At 43.1% G+C, this 19,285-nt stretch overlaps 1 protein-coding gene and 1 long non-coding RNA gene across 2 annotated transcripts; both read right to left on the reverse strand.

Moving 5' to 3' along the window:
• Window positions 1-1,245: 1,245 nt before the first annotated feature.
• Window positions 1,246-2,672, reverse strand: LOC119016762. Its single transcript, XR_005074250.1, has 4 exons — window positions 2,536-2,672; window positions 2,181-2,270; window positions 2,013-2,097; window positions 1,246-1,480 (listed from the first exon to the last, which is right to left on the reverse strand). It is a non-coding gene; the product is annotated as an uncharacterized LOC119016762 (long non-coding RNA).
• Window positions 2,673-5,983: 3,311 nt separating this feature from the next.
• On the reverse strand, window positions 5,984-9,660 carry galr1a (galanin receptor 1a). The gene is made up of 3 exons (XM_037092968.1): window positions 8,979-9,660; window positions 8,621-8,686; window positions 5,984-7,200 (listed from the first exon to the last, which is right to left on the reverse strand). The coding sequence occupies exons 1-3, from the start codon at window positions 9,630-9,632 to the stop codon at window positions 6,847-6,849; spliced, it is 1,074 nt and encodes a 357-aa protein (XP_036948863.1). The 5' UTR covers window positions 9,633-9,660; the 3' UTR covers window positions 5,984-6,846.
• Between the last annotated feature and the right edge of the window lie 9,625 nt (window positions 9,661-19,285).

Genomic DNA, 19,285 nt, shown 5'->3' on the forward strand with positions numbered 1-19,285 from the left:
TGAGACAATTTTAGCTGAACAAATAATGAATAACTGGGAGAACTTAATACAATCTTAAGTTCCTGCTTACATTTATAATCGTACCTAAACTTTTAACAACATCTCAAACAAAAGGGATCATATCTGGAGGAGTGAGAGAAAAGAGTGGAGCAAAATAAACACCAAATAATCCACAAGTTACTCAAACCCAGAAGCCTCCAGTGGGGCGATGATTCATAACCTCCTCTGTATTAATAACACCACCTCCAGCTCTAAAACAATGGACTGCAGTAATATTTATTATTCAGCAGATTTATGACGCCCACAAACCGAACCAGGCTGAAGGAGGCCTCCGCTCCATTCACTGTGGCTCCACGGGGAATTATTGGGTGGTAATCTATTGTTAAACAGCTTTTAGAGTGATGGATGAAAACGCCCGCAACCTACACACAATCAATTCATATCTAATTAGCCCGTATTATTTATGACACTTTGAATAGGCAGGGTGGTGTTCTCAGGGGAGGGATAGAGACCTCAGCTGCCACCGAGGGGAATGAGAGATGTGGAGGGAGGTTATCGGGCGCTGGTATTGATTAGCATAGAGAATCTGGAAATTAATTCCCCGCCGTCGGAAGGAGGAGTCGAGGCTGGTTGAGATGACGCTGACAGGAAATCAAGCAATTTATAAAATGTCACACAAGAAACTTCATTATTTCGGGAGAAATGTTTCTTTTGTGTGGGTTAAGTTTAAAAAACAAAGAATTTTTAACAAAAATATTTAAAGATCTGAATGAAACCAACACACATTTCCCAAAACATTTAACAAGATGAGAAAGAAACAAAAGAGAAATAAACAAAGAAAATCAAGGAAAAGGGGAAAAGTTAAAGAAGAGATATTAAGACCGATATTCCGAAAGAAAGAAAAAAAGAAAGAAAGAAGAGGAAGAAAGAAAAACGTGAAAGAAGAGAAATTAAGAAACAATCAATGAAAGAAACAAGCAAACAAACAAAACAAAAGAAATACAAACACGAAATGAAGCATAAGATTAAAAAAAGGTAACAGAAGATAAATTGATAACAAAAACAAAATGAATCAATGAAAAATCGAAGAAAACGAGAGAAACAAACAAACAATACAGAAAATTTTAAAAAAGAAAATCAAGGAAGAAAGCAAAAAGTGATAGAAGAGAAATTAAGACAGACTCAATTAAAGAAAGAAAGAAACAAACAAACAAACAAAAAAGAATAGAAATCAACAGAGAGAGAAAAATGAGTGAAAGAAGATAAACTAATAAAGAAAGACTGAGTGAAGATTGAAGAGACAAAGAAGAAAAAACTTGTGTTATTGTGACATCTGCTGTCTTACTGAGGTTACAGCAGCTTTGAGCCACATTTAAAATCCTGTCACAGTCTCCATGTTCTCCCGTTGAATCCTGACTGAATTCCTTCCTTCTCTTCAGCTCTAAAGACTTCGGCAGCTCTCAGAGACGCAGTGGACCGACTGTGGAGGGAGAAAAGACGAAAGATATTCTTTATAAAGAGCAGCGCAGCATGACCTTTTTATAAAACCATCTCTGAGTGACCGGAAAACAACCTGTTCATCAGTTCCCAGCTGAGCTCCTGCCTCGCTTTCACACTCATTTAGTCAGCTAATGGAAGAAATTGTACATAGAGCGCAGTGTGTCAGAGCATTATATAACCCTGTGTGGTGACTACAGCGAGAAGAGACTCCAGACGTGATGCTTCTGAGACATTAAGAGACATTATTGAGGTCTTTTCTGACACCAAGACACGTTTCCGAGATACATGGTTCACATTAAATTACACCAAGAACATACGAGGCCTGACTGACGTCCGAGTAGAAGCCTCATTTACTAATATCACTGATTATTCATGTTTGTATCAAACTGATAATCTTGTAATGAGGTTACTGGGTACTTACTGCATAATCACTGGTCATTTTCTTGCTTTAGCATACAGTGTAATTGTAAGAAGAGATCTTTGCTATATATTTTGTTGAGTTGTGTACTTACATGATCCCAGATTAGATCACTGCCGCAGTCAGGTCGATCAACAGGAGTGAAGATAAATCCACCTTTAATCCAAAAGTTAACGGTCCTATTTGTAAGAAAAGCTGATATTTGAGTCTCACTCCCAACGCTGACTAACATATTGGGATTGTAGTTCATGTTGGCCCTCACCAAGTAGTGTCAGCAAAGTAACAAAGTAATTTAAAAAGTCGTCTCTGAGCTCTCCAGAACCGAGCAGAATCCGATTTGAGAAATCCTTTGCTAAATTCATCAGAAACAAAGAGCAACTTTATTTCTTCTCTTATTGTTAAATGAAAGACTTACGAATTCCTGACACAAAATTACAGAAAAAAACACATCCAGCATCGATGAGTGGGGTCTTTGCATCACGTACGAATCAGCTGCATGTTTAAACAACAAAAAACTCACATCTACTATTCAAATATTGATAATAAAGCACATTTTATAGCTATCTATAAACGTGATTGCAAGAACGCATACCTGCCTCCGCTGCTATTCAAATTACCTTCAGTTTAAGCTTGAGGCTCTCATTACACAGCTTCCTCTTCAAAAACAACAACAACAACAACATTCAGAGTAATTTAGAGCAGGATGTCACATGCAACCCAGAATCCTAAACTTCAAAATGAGACCCGATTGTCAACAAGCTGCACCTGCACTTACTAAGAGACTCGTCGCCCCGTCATTATCTGCCCTGTTTCTTTACAACGCGCCTCATTTTCATGCCATATCTCATATATGCAAATCCTTTTCTTCTGCTCTTTGAGGCAGTATGAAAGGCTGCACACCGACATTAAAGAGAGGAGGATGAAGTACCCGCTCTCAAATGTCATCTTAATCATATTCAGCCTCGTGGGAATAAACAGGAAATAATATGTAATCTGTGCCAACAAAAAAAAGAAAACCGCTCTAGTAAAACTGATTATAGACCTGAACAAACTGTACCAGTGGAGGAGAGAGCACATATATGATTTGTTTGTAAAGTTGTTTATTCATATTTTATCACTCACAGACATCCTGTGCACTTACTTACTCTTGTTTTTGTTTTTATTTGCTTTGTTTTTATGCATTTTTCTTGCTTATATTAAAGGGATATTCCGGGGTGAGTTTAATCCATGGTCTAACACACCGTTACGCAGAGTAAGACCTCCCTCGAGAGATCAAGTTTTCCGACCGCTAGCTAATAGGATCCCAGCACATAATTCGAGGCATCAAACATCTGCTAGCTTAGCTGGATTTCTACTGAAAAGACAGCACAGCTCACCACTCTCCTGCAGCAGCTTCCTGTTGTGGGGAAGCCCTGACGAGTCGATTACTGAGTGCAGTAGAGTTCCGCAGCTCAAGGATGAAAATGTACGATTATTACTCTGTGGAAATTCAATCAAAGTTCATATGTGTCTTGCCTAAAAGTTTATAACAATTACTATCGAGAGCCGACAAGGAAAAGAACAGAATTTAACGTTTCATTTGAAGTCGTTCAGGTCGAATTGGATGTAAACAGATATTTTTTTCTAACACTTTTCCTTTTCATTGATTTGTTTGAATCCATATCCATTTATATTTTTGTACAGGGGCAGATGTAGGGGTGTGTAGAAAGGTGTATGTATGTGTCTGTATGAGTACAAGGAGTGAGGCCATGTGTGGAGTTGTGTCTTGTTTAACTCATACATTTAATACACTACGTGTTATAAGAAGGATAAGACTACAACACAAATACTTTTTTGTTTAAGTTTTTTCCTCCTCCTCTTCTTTCCTAAATGTTACTTTACTCAGCTTCTGTAGATGAACTTAGTGTATCCATCACACTTAGATTTAATAAAATAAATAAAACTGTTTGACATTTTCTTTTGTATAGTATGTCGCCTTCTTCTGGAGGTATAATCTCTTTTCCTATTTTAATTTAAAGTCTGGAAGCAGTATAGTACAGTTGTACAGCCTCACCAACGAGAAGAGCGTTTTTGCTAAATGCATGTAATGTTATTTTAAAAGAAAAATGTGAGGCTGTAATGTTGGTTATGGTTAAATACAAATGAGAAATGAGACATTTATGCTTACAGCCATGTTGTGAACCGTCTGGTCTGCAGTTTCTTCCTCTGTGAACAGTCTCTGGTAGCTCAGCTGTGAACCAGCGAGGGGCTTTCTTTATCCTTGTGTCTTTGGGAACAGGACGTTTATCTGCCACAGCGTTTAAATGCTGCATTATTATTTACTATGTACATGTACGTGATGTTCCCTGGCATAGAGCCAACGTATGTACAGAGTCCTCAGCCTTCAGATATACCACACAATCAGAGCAGAGTCGGATCTCCTGATGGTCCCTATAGGAGATAAGAGAACAGGACCTCTTGTGTTTTTCAGGACCACGAGCCTGAATGAAAGGTAAACAAATTAAATGCATTTCTTTGAAACAGAAGGTGATTCCTTGTGAATGCAATGAGTTGTTGAGTATCTATCATCCAGCTGCTGAGTGAAACAAACTCGTGACGACTCGTTTATTAGCAATTATTTATTCATTAGTCACTCTTTTTATGTAGCTTTAAGTAAAGTGAGACATCATGCTGAGTACCCCATAGATTACTAGTTGGTTGATAGTAAGTTGATATACAGAAATTGATGAACCAATCATTACCTGATGATTCATTAATATATTACCTCCCACTCTGGTGTCCAGTAACTCATCAGTATCTCCAGTGAAGCGATGAAATCACAGTTATTGAGGAATTACTCAGAAAGAATCATTAAGTATCAAGTCGTTCCTGATTCGTTTCTCGCTCGCTTTTGGGGGAAGAATGCTTAAAAAACATTTCACAGATGAGATTTTATTGGGGAAAACCTTTTGTTCACTTGTCCTTAAACAGGAGTTTTGGTTATTTTAACTTACATAGTATGAGACTGTGCCTGGACGGTTGTAGTTTTGCAGGACGTAGCAGTGAACCGCTTCACACCTCATCTCTGTGCATGGAAGGTGATATTCTGCCTCGTTTGGTTGCTTCATGAAAAGTTTTCTGCTGGAAAACCTTTTGGAAATTTCTTCAGGTGACATAATATTCAAAAAAGGCCCAATTAATTGGTGGTTTGAAGGGCACATTCTATAATTTTGTTAAAGTTTTGTTTTATGGCTTTGTACCTTTAGACTTACTTTTAGATTTTTTTCAGGTTTTTAAAAGAATACTTTCCACTTTTCAGGCAATAAAACTACTCAAAGAACAGAAAACATTCTGGTAATGATATGTCATAATATGTCTTCACATTTGGTTTCACGCAGGACAGGAGCAACGATGATCATCAAAAATAAAAATCTCTCTCTGTTTGAAGTTACAAATGATGTGAAACCCAGTGCGAGCTGAGGAGAGCTCACATCAGGTGGACGACACTCTGTGCGACGCAGCAGGATGTGACACGCCGCCACCATCGTCGCCGCCGGGCGAAGTTTTTAGGGTTTTGCTGTTTCATGCGAGCGCCTTGTTTCCAGCTGTGCAGTACAATAAGTCCTGAACGCAGGAAAGAAAACAGTTCACATTAAACTAGAAAATGGATAACCAGAGATTGTGTTTCTCATTTTCTCCTCAGGGCCTCTGGGAGTGGAGTATGTGCAGCAGTGAGGCCACACAGCTCGCCAAAAATAGTTTCTCAAATGTGTCTCGCTGAGAGCTCAATTTGAGAACATTACATTTCACTTCAAACTGTGCCTTTCACAAAGACATTTCAAATGACTTCATGGCACCGACTGCGTTCTCATAACCAAACTCAGACCTGCAGCCTGACGGATACACTGATATGTGGCTTGTAAATAACAAGAAATCCAGCGCAGCACAGTGAACATCCACGTGGGGTGAATTCACACCTCATGCGCGTGACGCTGCCTGGCTGTCACGTCACATTACGGAGGTTATGGGATTTGTGCTCAACATACCTGATTATAATGCAGGAGACCAGAGTCTGCATCCCGTCACCAGACTTTTTATTACACGTAACAATCGTCTATTCCTAAACAACACCAAGTAGTTGAGGACACAGTTTGTTTTCCATAACCAGGATCTCTCTCTCTAGAACACACCTTCACCATACAGTCCACATGTGCAGGTATTTTAAAAAGGAATCATGTTGGTTTAAAATGTAAATAACTAGAAGTAGCACATTGTGGTTTTGTGCCTCTGTGCACAAGTCGAGTTTCCGTTCCAGAGCTTATTATGATGCCACCTCGAACCTTTTGGTTATCAAAGGTCATGATGTCATAATTATTTCTTATTAGACATTTGTAGGCCAAGTTTTTTCGCAAGTATCGTATGAATTCCAGAGTTACAAAATGTGTTTTGTGCAGCCTTGACCTCTGACCTTTGGTCACCGAACTGTAATCAGTTCTTCCTTGAGTCATAGCGGACATTCGTACCAGATTTGAGAGATATCACAATAACCTTCGAGGTCACAAGAACCTTGAATTTGCACTAAAATCTGATCAGTTCATCCTCAGATATGTATGTTAAAGTATCCTGTTAACAAGAATGGCACGGACGGACTAAAAACCCAAAAATGTAATGCCTCTGGCCACAGCATAAAAACTTGTTCATTATCTGCTGAGTGTTTTGTATGTTGATAAAATATCTAAAGAATGTTGACACTGAGTACAAGTTAATGTTACTGAGCGTGACAGAGCTCCGCACCGGCGATACGATGAAGCAGCACAGTTGTACAGTATGTTAAAAAACATTTATCTGCTGATATATTCAAGTCTCGGATATCAGTTTATGCATCGATCCCAGAGATCCGGTTTCAGTCCGGCTCTACGCAGAACACAGACGATCCATCAGCGGCGACATCAAAGCATCTTACTGATCTGAGAGTCGTGAGCTTTGTAGGTGACGCTGATGTTGGTGGACGGCGCCGCCTCCACTCGGCTGCGGAGGTCTCTGGTGTCGTTCACGGGACACCTGCTGGGCACCCGGCACCAGAACACCTGCTTGTAGGAAGTCCTGAAGTTCTCGGACAGGAACGCGTAGATGACGGGGTTGACGGAGGAGTTGCTGTAGGCCAAGCAGTGAGCCACCATCCTGAAGACGAAGGAGGCCTGGTTCAGGGGGAAAGAGCCGAACTCCACCCACAGGTGGACGATGTGGTGGGGCAACCAGGACAGACAGAAGACCACCACCACCACCAGGACTGTCTGCGCCGTCTGTGGAGGAGATATTGATTGGTAGTATCGTATTTCACGTGATCGATGAAGGTTACTGTGACAGGGCACTTTGGAGGAAAAGTAACATGAGATAATGATATTTATAATAACAGATCAGTGGACAAGATGACAAAACATGGATTCAACAAAGAGTTTCACTCCTGACAAGACTTTTTATGTGAGCTCAGTCTTCACAAGGTCCTGTTTTTTTATATTTTCAGTGAGGTAAGGACATAATATCTACAGGTAGGGCTACAACTTATGACTTTTTATGTTATAGATTAATCAGATAGTTAGTTTTTCCGTTAGGTATTTAGTCTAAGAAATGTCAAAAAGTAGTAAAACCATGCAGGGTAACATCTTCGAATAACAGCCCCAACAATACTTGATTTTAGGAGTCAACACGGATATTCAGGAGTAAAAAAAAGTTACAAAACACTTGAGGTGAGATATGTAATGGAGGATATTGTTTTGTTTTTCCTTCTTCATTCAACGATCAGAGAATCATGTCACTCCAGTCGAACTCTAAATCTTCCCTCTGCTGCTGTCAGCTGTCGTCTCAGTGCAGATTGTGGGTCCCTCCTCCAACCAGTTCGCCTCCAGAATCACCTCCCCTTCTCATTGGATCCTGATGTTCCCTTCATCCACCACCACCAGTACCCAGAATCCATCTCTTCCTTTACTACTCACAGCTTCACTGCCTCCTCAAGTACGATGACGTCACGATGGAGTCTCACCACTCTAAGGACTTTAACGTCTTCTTACTGTGCACGTGACAGTTCATCTCTCGGATTACCCTTTTCAACAAAGGCGGTTCAGGTGCTGGTTCAGAACCAGTTCTTTGTGTTTCAACACCCAGTGGCATCAACACTTGCTGGTCTTCAACAAAGAACCACTGTGGTCAGGGGTTGGGGGCAAACCACAAACGATCAAACGATCTGGAACCAGCCCAGAACCAGCACACTTTGGTTGAAAAGGGCTAGTGAAGTCTCTCCTGATTGAAGTGAAATGTAATAATTACAAATCACCCCGAGGATCTTGAGTTATGTTCTGTTGAAAAATAAAGGTTTTCATATTGTACGACATATATGCTGATACCAGTGTATCTCTCATAGCTGTCACAGGCCAATATCAGCCAATGACATGAGCCAAATGTCTTGTTTCATCTGACCAACAGTCAAAAACATAAAGATATTTCATTTACAATCATAAACGACAAAGAAAAGCAGCAAATCTTTAAATTCGAGAAGCTGAAACCAACAAGCTTCTGTCATTTTTTGCTTGGAAAACAACTAAAACCATTAATTCTTGTTCTTTTTTTCAAGGCACTGATAAATTAAATCACTTCAGCTCCACATGCAGCTCACACAACCTTTAAAAATTGCACAGATAAACAGACAACACAGCAGCAGCCACCAACCTTCTTCTTGGAGAGCTCTGATTTTTTGGAGACATTCTTCAGCTTTTTGTGCAGATGGTTTAAAACCTGCAGCGACGAAGACAAGATGAAACATGCAGACTGCTGGATTAGAACAGATCTGATCGTGTGTTTCTCAAATTCTTAATTTTGATAATCAGTGGCGCAGCAACACGTTCACATATTAAGGATACATTCAATACTCTTACTGAAAACAGGGAAAAATCAAATGTGGTTCTTACCGGAACTAAATCCATATTTTCCTATCATGTTTAACTTCGCTGGCATCTAAATGAACTGTGTTGTTTTCAATCCAAACCGTGCGTAATTCTTTGCGCACTCTGCTTTCGTGCGCACCCACCTTGGCGTAGCAGACAGATATGAGGGTGAGCGGCAGCAGGTATCCGAAAACAAAGGTGCACATCACGTAGACTTTCCTCTGGTGGTCCGGCCAGACCTCCCAGCAGAAGGTGTTGTTGTCCTCCCGCTCCACGATGCTCTGGTAGTGCGCCACGGGAGCCGCCATCACCAGGGACAGGACCCAGATCAGCACCACCCCGAGCAGGGCATGCCTCCCCACCCGGATCGAGGAGGACTTCCTGGCGTGGACGATGGCCACGTATCTGTCCACGGACATCGCCGACAGAGTGAAGATGCTGACCAGCATGGACACGGTGAAGAAATAGTGGATGAACTTGCAGATGAAGGCTCCCAGCACCCATGTGGGCAGCATGTAGATGGTGGACTGGAAGGGGACGCAGAAGAGCAGGTAGGACAGGTCGGCCACGCTCAGGTTGAGGATGAAGATGTTGGTGGTGCTCCTCGGTTGTCCCGGTTTACTGCGCGCCAGCACCGTGATCACCAAGGTGTTCCCGATCACCCCGAGGATGAAAATGAGTCCGAAGACCAGCAGAGAGATAAAGTTATCCACACCCATCCCCAGGATGTGCTGAGCGGGCAGCCTCGCAGTGCTGGAGTTGACAGACTGACTCTGGTTCTCCACCTGTAGCTCCATCTTTGTGCTCCTCTGATGAAAAGTTACATGTCTGTGTTGAGGACGACGTGAAGAGGAGGGACCCTCTCTTGAATAAAGGCTGGACGGTGGATGGAGCTCATGCATTAACTGGCTGCTGGCTGCCTTCCCAGGCGACGTCACCGCGCTGTGCGCACCAATGCCTCTCCGCGTTTCCACCGACCAGTGAGAAGAGGTTCACCATGTCACCAGGCGCCCGCTCAGATTTGATTAAAACAAGTGAACCAACGATCTCTCATCACCAAACGTGTCACATCTTCATAGAAAAGTGTCAGTCGTTGATCTATCCGGGAGGATTTACTAAAAATATAAATACATGCTGATGTCCAGGTGACTGAAAACAAAAACAAGACACATCACATCAATAAAACAACAAATATCTCATCCTCTCATCTGTCAGTGCATTATCAGATAGATAGATAGATAGATAGATAGATAGATAGATAGATAGATAGATAGATAGATAGATAGATAGATAGATAGATAGATAGATAGATAGATAGATAGATTGTTCTTGAAATACAGACATAACAAGGCTTGTGTACTTGTGCACAGAGGGTAATGTGTGAGGAGTTGCACCTATACGGACAGTCAGAGGGAAGATTGCTTCTTGTAACTTGATCTTGTGACGGTGCTGTGCTGTAATAAACAACACTCGGTCAGTGTCGGGAAAACATCTTGTTTTGGCTCAACACACTTTGCTTTAGTCACCACAGACACAGCAGGTGACGTCCCGACTTCTCGCCAGAAAATCTGGTCATTGTTGCCAAAAACACAGCGTGAATGTGTCACCTCGAGAATCTCCAGCGGTGCCACACTGACACATTTTCTTGGCCCGGCAGCCTTGATGTCTGGTTTGGATCCACCACCCCCTCCACCATCCTGACACCAAAGTCAGGTGGTAAAGATCTAATGTGGATGTGATGTATGGCACCTATGACAGGTATGAATGTGAACATATCAGCTGTGTGCAGATTGATTCCATTTCTCATCTTAAGATCATCTTCCAGAGCGACGTTTCAGCATATTCTACCTGAAGTGGTTTGAGAGAGAACTCGACCAATCCCAGCTGGTTTCAGAGAGACGGTGTTCCTGATTGGCTGTTCAACAAATGCAGACTGCTGAAAAAACCTGATTCAAAGCAGAGAATCCTGCATCTTTTTGATAAACATCCTCCTTCGCCTACGAGAACGGGCTACAAAACACGTGTGTGAGCCCGTCTGGGCTCCACGCTGAGCCTCAGGCTCATTATTTTTAATGCCATGGCGATGACATCCACGAGTAGCTGAGAGGCACGATGACGAACAATGGGGTTTAAATTTTTTAGTGGGCGTGTGTGTGTGTGTGTGTGTGTGTTGTGTACTAGTCTCTCATGCTGTTGTGAGAGGATGCCTCTGAAGCTGTCTTGGGGCTGCAGAGCGATCGAGGGCCGAGGTTGAGAGGAGTGAGGAGCAGCAGGGTTTTTTTGTGATGCTCATTCTGTGGAGGGCGAACAGCTGATGTTCAAACAAGGCAGCAGAGAGGGGGGGACAGTTTTTACATACTGCTGCTTTAATGAAGAGGTGGTCTTGTGATTGGGTGTTCACTGATGTTTGGTTATCTGTCCCCAGTCCAACAGTCATCATCCATCTGATCCATACATCTGGTTCTTCTAGGGATTTGTAACTTTAAGGTAAACCTGACGGGGCGTTCAGGGTCCAGGGCTGCTTTTGAACACAACAAGTGCAAGCGTACAGACCCATCACGGAAATAGTTGATCATTCTTTCTCGTTTCCATCGACCGTCCTCAGCCCTCCGTCTGTGTCATTGATCGGCCCCGACCTGGTCCGGGCACAGCTGTATTATCATTATGCAAGCATGTGAGTCTCAGACGGACCAACGCTGAGAGATCATGCGGGGGGATAACCATCTGGAAATGACGACGGGGATGATGCACGGGCTATGTAACCCGAGAGCAGGGGCCGATCTTATCTGCCAGTCCGCTTGTCCTCGGGCGATCGTAAACATTTGATGCTTTTTATCATTTGTAGGTTTTGTGGATCCGCCGCTGAACTCGACGTGGACCCCAAACTCTTCTTCAGTGTCAGGATTGTGAGGATGAAGATGGTATTAATGATGAAGGTGGAGGTCTAGATCAGGCTGTTTGTAACCAATCCTCCCATCTTTGCCATTCTGAAAATTAATAGCACCCATTACATAATTTTTTTATTTTTTTATTTCTGGTAATGGGGTGATTATTCTTTTTGGGGGCACTGCGGTTGTTTCGTAATTGGTTTCCTGAAGCAACCTGAAGTTTCCATGGCGACTCTTTACTCCGTCCACTGACAGAGATGTTATCCCTCTTTCTGCAAGAGAGAGAGAGAGAGAGAGAGAGAGAGAGAGAGAAAAGTGCAGTGAAGCCTTGAGACGGCATCCAATTACGTGAGAAATGCATCAATTATACCTGCAAAATCTTGACAACGTGATATCTGTTAGAGGGAAAAACAAAGCGAACTCTCGTGTTATGCAGCCCTGATTATTTCAGCACCACGGACAGCTCGTCTGTCGGCTCAGCTGCAGATGGAGCTGAAACCTGCAAAACACAGACGATGATTTCTACCTCGCTCATTATGTGTTTCTGGGTTATTTTTGTCATGCCATACCTGAGAATAAGCTTGCAAAAGAAAGTGTTCATGTAGAAATAATACCAAAATTGTGAGAGACAAAACAAAGCCACGAAAACAGGACCACCAGGCCTCCATCCTTGAAAGAAAGAAGAGAAAGACGGTCTCAGAGTGGTCAGGACTGTTTTGTCAGTGGATGAAAAGAGAGCTCCTTCACCTCCACCCTCCCTTAAATAGGGGTCAGGGCTAATTGCCTGGTGAGCAGCACCTGAGAGGAGAGCAGCAGGAAACAGAGGAGGAGGAGGAGGAGGAGGAGGAGGACGAGGAGGAGGAGGAGGAGGACGAGGAGGAGGAGGAGGAGGAGGAGGAGGAGGACGAGGAGGAGGAGGAGGAGGACGACGACGAGGAGGAGGACGAGGAGGAGGAGGAGGACGAGGAGGAGGAGGAGGACGAGGACGAGGAGGAGGAGGAGGAGGAGGACGAGGAGGAGGAGGACGAGGAGGAGGAGGTGGACGAGGAGGACGAGGACGAGGACGAGGAGGAGAAGGAGGAGGAGGAGGAGGAGGAGGAGGAGGAGGAGGATGAGGACGAGGAGGAGGAGGACGAGGACGAGGAGGAGAAGGAGGAGGAGGAGGAGGACGAGGAGGAGGACGAGGAGGAGGAGGAGGAGGAGGAGGACGAGGAGGAGGAGGAGGAGGAGGAGGACGGAGCCGTGACACAACACAAGAAACAAGCTTGATCTGCTACATGGTGCTGAAAGGAAAATCTTCGTCCTTCTGTGCCTGCAAATGCAGGATGATCTCTCCAATCTTAAAGCAACATAATGTAACTTTATCATTTAAACCTTAAAGTGGCAGCCGCAAAACCATTTCACTGCACCGTGTAACTTCAGTGAGATGGAGGGACTGCAGCACGTTTTGGAGAAATTGGATCATATATCAGAGGAAAAAAAAGGGAAGAAAGTGTTTCATTCCACTCGCTGGAGTGTTCACACCGCAATCGCAGCAGCTTTGAACAGCCGGGAAGATTTCATGTCCGGGGGCCTTTAACAGACGTCACGACGGAGATGAAGAGACCGAAGAGGACGGCGATAGAGGGAGTTTAGAGAAGAGAAGAAGAAGAAGAGACATTGATCTCAGACTGGCTTTTTGTTGTGGGTGACAGCTTCTCGAAACAAAAGGCTGCTGCTGAATAGCAGCTCATATTAGCTGTCATGCTAAGTTATATGTCAGATTGATAGTTTCTCGGGCACCAGTTGCTTTAAAATATGAATTTCTACATAATATCACTTTAATAAAGTGAAAATGAATGCAGAGGCCGAGTCCTCAATACATTTCACATGTCGTAAATCAAAGAAATAGAAACACTACATTCATTCTCCAACTGAGGCAGTAAAATACGTCCTCACATTAATTGTCTTCAGAGCATTAATTGGTCAAGTGAAAAATATTTTCTTTGAAGGACTTTGTTGTATAAATTATGAAGCCCCCAGAGACAAAAATGTGATTCTGTGCTTTCTAAGTAAATCAAACTGGACGTGATGAAGAGATCTGCGTCTGTGTTTGACGGAGTGAGAAGTGAAGAAGAGAAGAAGCCGTCTGAGGTCTTTGTGTCAACACAGACTGATGGAGCCTCGAAACAGCAGATAATGAAGCTGTGATGTTTCCAGGCTTCCTCTCTCGTTTCACCTCTCGGCTTTAATACTCAGCGATATCACGATATGAAAGCACGAGCCCCGGCGTCCCTCCTGCCTCTGTGATTTATTTACCAGCCTTATTAGGGACACAAGAAGATAAGCTGCCCCGGACCCTGCTGCTCCTCCTCTCAGGTGGTTTGGCCCTTTAGCTCAGACCGGAGTCGGACCTGTTGTTACCATGACACTGAGCCCTGAGAGGAGACCACAGCAACAGCACATCCATTTAGCCCAATACTTTCAAATGAACCTACCTTGACTGCTAAATAGCTGTGAGGCACACACAGACTGTCATTGGATGATTCACCGCTGGCAGACTCTGTGTTTGTTCTGCCTTCATTTTCCTTTTATTGTCTTCGGTTAATGATGGTTGTTTCCTGCGGCTGGGAGATGCAGAGGATGATAATGCCGCTTTAAAGGGGACTTCTGGTGTTTTTTAACCTGGGTGAACCTGCACTGATGTGCTTTGATGTGTAAATGATTCATACCTGCCAGCGGTTTGGCAACAGACAGCCAAGCCATGACACTCACGTCTCCCAGAGTTTCTTGGGGTTTTTTTCGCCGCTGACAGGTTAAAATTTTTTAATCATGGGTGTCTGATGAGATCACGTAAACGCTTCCTAAGAAAGACAGACCTGTGTGTGGAATAATAAGATCCTTGTAGCTTCAGTCAAGGAGACGTCTCGCTCTGGAATCTCATAAGATGGTGATGGAAGAGCTGCCAGCAAGAATAAGTATCTGATTTTACAACATAAACGAGTTTCGACTCTCCTCGAGTGACTTGACTTGAAGAAAAGACTTGGGACTTGCTTGAGATTGGACCGAAAGACTTGGACCGACTCAGCAGCTGCGAGTCAGAGCTGTTGATTACCATGAGGTCCAACTCACACCTCTCTAACACCACTCTGGTGTTTCAGATATTTTGTCCACCCGCCGTGCAGCCTCCTGGCGCCGCCAGTAGAGGGAGCGAGGGAGGTTTGCCTCAAACCTTCATGTCACCACACTGTGACTCATGTGAGTGAGTCTGTGTCAAGTGCAGAGACAAACAGGTCTGTTATCAGACGTTCAGTGCCGCCTGAGAAAACGTCTCTTTAAGCCTTTATTTGCTCTGATAACTGTGGTGAACATGTGTGCTCATGTGTGATGACTGCGCCACCGGAGCGAAGGAGGATTAGAGTTGTTTACACACACACACACACACACACACACACACACACACACACACACACACACACACACACACACACACACACACACACACACACACACACACACACACGTGACATATTCTGTGCATGTATACGTTACTGTAGGAAGCAACGTGGGGCTTCATAAAGAATTCAAGTGAAATCTCAATTTGTCGTGGGCACATCTCAAATGTTACCCGTTCTATACGTCAATGTGAAGGATTCGTTTGAAAATTCCCATTTGTGAAGGCGGCCTGATGTTTCCAGATGTGCCTGGAGGTAAAATGATGAACACACGTTGTGAATTTGTGTTTCAAAGGGTTGTGCAGCCACTCAAAATAACGCAATCCCTATTCAGGAGTGCACGTCATGATGAAAAAGGAGAGGTTATCCGCACACTGAAATCTGTGATATTTGTAGATATTTTTTCATTCCACATCAGTGTGAACATCCACGACAGCTGCACCTCAGCAGGGGTTCCAGTGGGAGATTACAAGAGGCAGAATAAAACATCAAGAACAATAACACACCGCAGAAAGAGCAGCTGAGACACTAGAAATGAAGACCGAATTCAAAGCTGCGATCCCAACTTGTCAAATACTGGCGCTTTTGGACGGCGGCCCACTCGTCCTGCTATCGATGTGGGGAAACCATATCGTCATTATCTGACTTTTCTTACAAATAGCAGCTTTAAGGAGAAAATGACTCATCTGTTGATGCTAGATCATTTCACTTGACGAGAGATCTGTTCAGATCTGTTCAAAGGTCTGAAATAGCAGAAAATGTTGCTTTATAGATCAAATTACTTGAGATCAGATTTGCTACAGCAACAGTTATAAATGAAATACACTCAAAATAAGTCAGTAATTCTTACTTTTGTTCTTTTTGCGCATAGAACAAATATCTTGAAAGCATTTTCAGTGGAATGTGGCAAAATAAATGAGCTTGTTTCGTTTGACTTTAAACTTGAAATTAGATATTTTGTTCCAAGAAAGAATAAAAGAAAATCTAAATAATGATCTTAAGTGAGAAGAATAACTCACAATATAGTGCAAGAAATTCACTGACCAACGCTCAACATGTTTGATGAGTCTTCTGGCCTCAGGATGGTTGATTTATCACACCTGATCAGATCGTTGCAGATCTTAGATGTGATTGATCCAGACGTATGATACGCTCTGTCTGCTTTACATGCAGGTTTTATTTTGCATTTTACACCTGGATGTGAACAAAAAGTCCTTCTTTGCTTAAAGATATTTTCTTTTATACACAATTACAGGTCTCTAAAACAAAAGCAGGTTTTAAACTTCTTACATGATTCTGAGACTGATTTTAGTTGTTAACATCTGTTTATTTGGGTTTTGTTTTTTTCTTTTCTGCAAGTTTTTAGTCAGTCTGTCCTCTTTTCTTATTTCACTCCTCTTTAACAGTACATCCTGACGGACGCTGGTTGTTTTTATACAGAATCTCTTCTTTCTACTCTCTCCAGAAAAAGATGCCGAGGTTGTTTCCGACACCAGGAGGCTGCAGATGTTAGCTGTGTCACAACATCATGAAAATGAAAGGCGACTGCTTCCTGCCACACTTCACACCAGCCCAGGAAATCAAACACACGGAGAAACCTGCAACATGCTTTTTTGGCACGAAAGTTGAAAATATTGCCAAGTTTTATTATTCTAACAAAAAAAAAAACAATAAGGTTGTACTTTGGTTCAGACCGTGCCAGCAACACATCACAGCACCAGAGCAGGACACTGAAAATCAGGCCTCTTGATATATTTCAGAGATGAATTCGTTGCAGTGAGCTCTCTTCTGTGAAGCATCTTCTTCTTGTCAGTGACCTTGGTTGCCTACCAACATATTTCAGTCGTGCAGACTTGAACATCGCAACAATACCAACACGTGCACAAAAACCCGGAGAGCCGCGTGAGCACGTGATCAGCCTTCAGTCGCAGGCAGATACAGATTTACTGTCGCTGGGTCTCAGCGCTGCTTTCAACACCGTAGATCATGAAATGCTGTCAGACCGACTTGAAAACCAATTTGGCGTCTCTGGCCTGGATCTCATTTGACTGAAGTCTTACCTGTCCGTATCGTACATTACCTGTTCGTATCGTATAACATTGTATAATAATGTATTGTATCGTATCCTTTTATGTGGTGTGGTACTGTTGGATGTATTTTTTTGTATCATATTGCACCATATTGTCTGATATTGTATCATATCGTATCATTTCGTATCGTATCCTGTCATATCATATCGTATTGTAACAAATTATATTGCAATTTGTAATGTACTGTACGTTACTTCCACTGACCCTATTTGCCAGAAAATTGTCTTGTGTACTGACAAAAAAAGTGACAGGACAACTAGAAGAATATCATGACAGGGCGCCCGTTAGCTCAGCTGCCAGAGCCGGAGACCCGTACAGAGGATTGTCCTCGCTATAGCAGCTGCAGCCCCACGTTCGAGTCCTGGCCTGGGGCCCTTTGCTGCGTGTCACCCCCACTGTTGCCTGTCATCTCTGAAGCTGTCCTATCAGTAAAGCCATACATCATATATCATGATGTCAAAATGATACAACCATGTCTAACAGAAGCTTTTGACCCATTTCGGATGGCTGCAAAAGTTTCAAACTTGTAACAGGTGCAAAGAGAGACGGGGGTGGGGAATGACAACTGAAGATCATCTGTTGTGATTTCTCCTCTTTTCTGACTTCTGAAATCAGTGTGTCTTGTGTGTCTTCAAGATTCCTTTATTTCCAGCAGCAGCGCCTCGCAAAAATATCCCGCAGCCCTCAGTTTGAAACAAGAGAGCATGATATTGTTGAGATGCTGAACAAATGATAGCATTATGCTCGAGCACTGTGCGGCGGCTCCTGCCAAACGTTGATGGAATCATTGGCTTTCGACCACCGAGACATTTGCATTGAGTTGTTTACCGGCCAAACGGGATCGCTGTGAGGACGCACTGTGGGAAAAGAAGCCATTCACATCTCACAGTTGATCCTATTAGATCGAACAATGGGAGTTTTCTGAGACAATGAAAACACGAAATGCCTCAGAAAATCAGCCGTTTTAAAGGCGGTGGTTCTTATCATAATTTATCAAATTGTAATCAGACACAATCAGATGTTTCATCCACAGCAGGAAGCGAGGAGACCTTTCTTGGCCCGGGGGACCCCTGGATGGTGACATCAGCTGCTGGGCATCATAGCTATGTTGTCATCTACAGGCTGCGGGGACTGGATGCGACATGAAGAGGTCATCCAGGGTGACATAGACACAACAACACAGAGGCTTTTCACTCCCAAAGCAAATTAGCAGCGCACGGTATAATCGAGTGTTCCCTGTTTCCCCTTGAGTCCACGTCATAACGCTGGACTGAAGAGAAAACTACCCTTGAACCGGGAAGAGAAAAGAAATGTAAAGCTTCAATGATCAACTAGGATAAAACCATCTGATGTAATCTGCAGAGTTTTCATGAGACAAACATTCTTCTTCAGTGGCAGAAAATCGTTGAAGGATTGCAAACATCTCTAATCAACGATCCCTTTTGCTTTTGTGTGACAGCAGTTTTTTTTTAGAGTCAAGTCCGATTTCAGGCTGAAGGACCAGTCTGACGCATTTCAACACTTGCTCTGGTGGAAAACTTGTTTTGCTGCTTTTCATCAAGTATACCAACAACAGTCTGAACGGATGTGTAACTACAGATGGAAGGGTGGCTGGATGGATGGATAGAAAACTTTACCACAACCCTGAAGAGCTCTCATTTCAGTGAATGACGTCCGTTCACTCTTGTTTTACCTCTTTTTCTATCACTCTGACTCTTCTCCTTAAGTCAGGCCTGATGGCATGAGCTAAGCTAATGTCGGCATGCTAACACGCTCACAATATCAATGCAAAATCATAGAAAGTTAACTTTTCTCAATATCAGTGGTAATGATTGTGTTGAGCAGGTGTGATCGTCATCACTGTTGCCATATTAGCATTTTCATTAGCACATTAGCGCTAAACACAGGTTGAATGAAATGTCGGCAGTAAAGTTAAGATATCTTCACAGAGGCGACAGCATCATGATTTCTCCTCTGTAAGGACGCCCTCAGTGGCATTTTAACACATTTTGTACATTGGGCGACATGTTTTGGGGGC

This window comes from Acanthopagrus latus, chromosome 3 (assembly GCF_904848185.1).
Source record: "Acanthopagrus latus isolate v.2019 chromosome 3, fAcaLat1.1, whole genome shotgun sequence".
NCBI lineage: Eukaryota > Metazoa > Chordata > Actinopteri > Spariformes > Sparidae > Acanthopagrus > Acanthopagrus latus.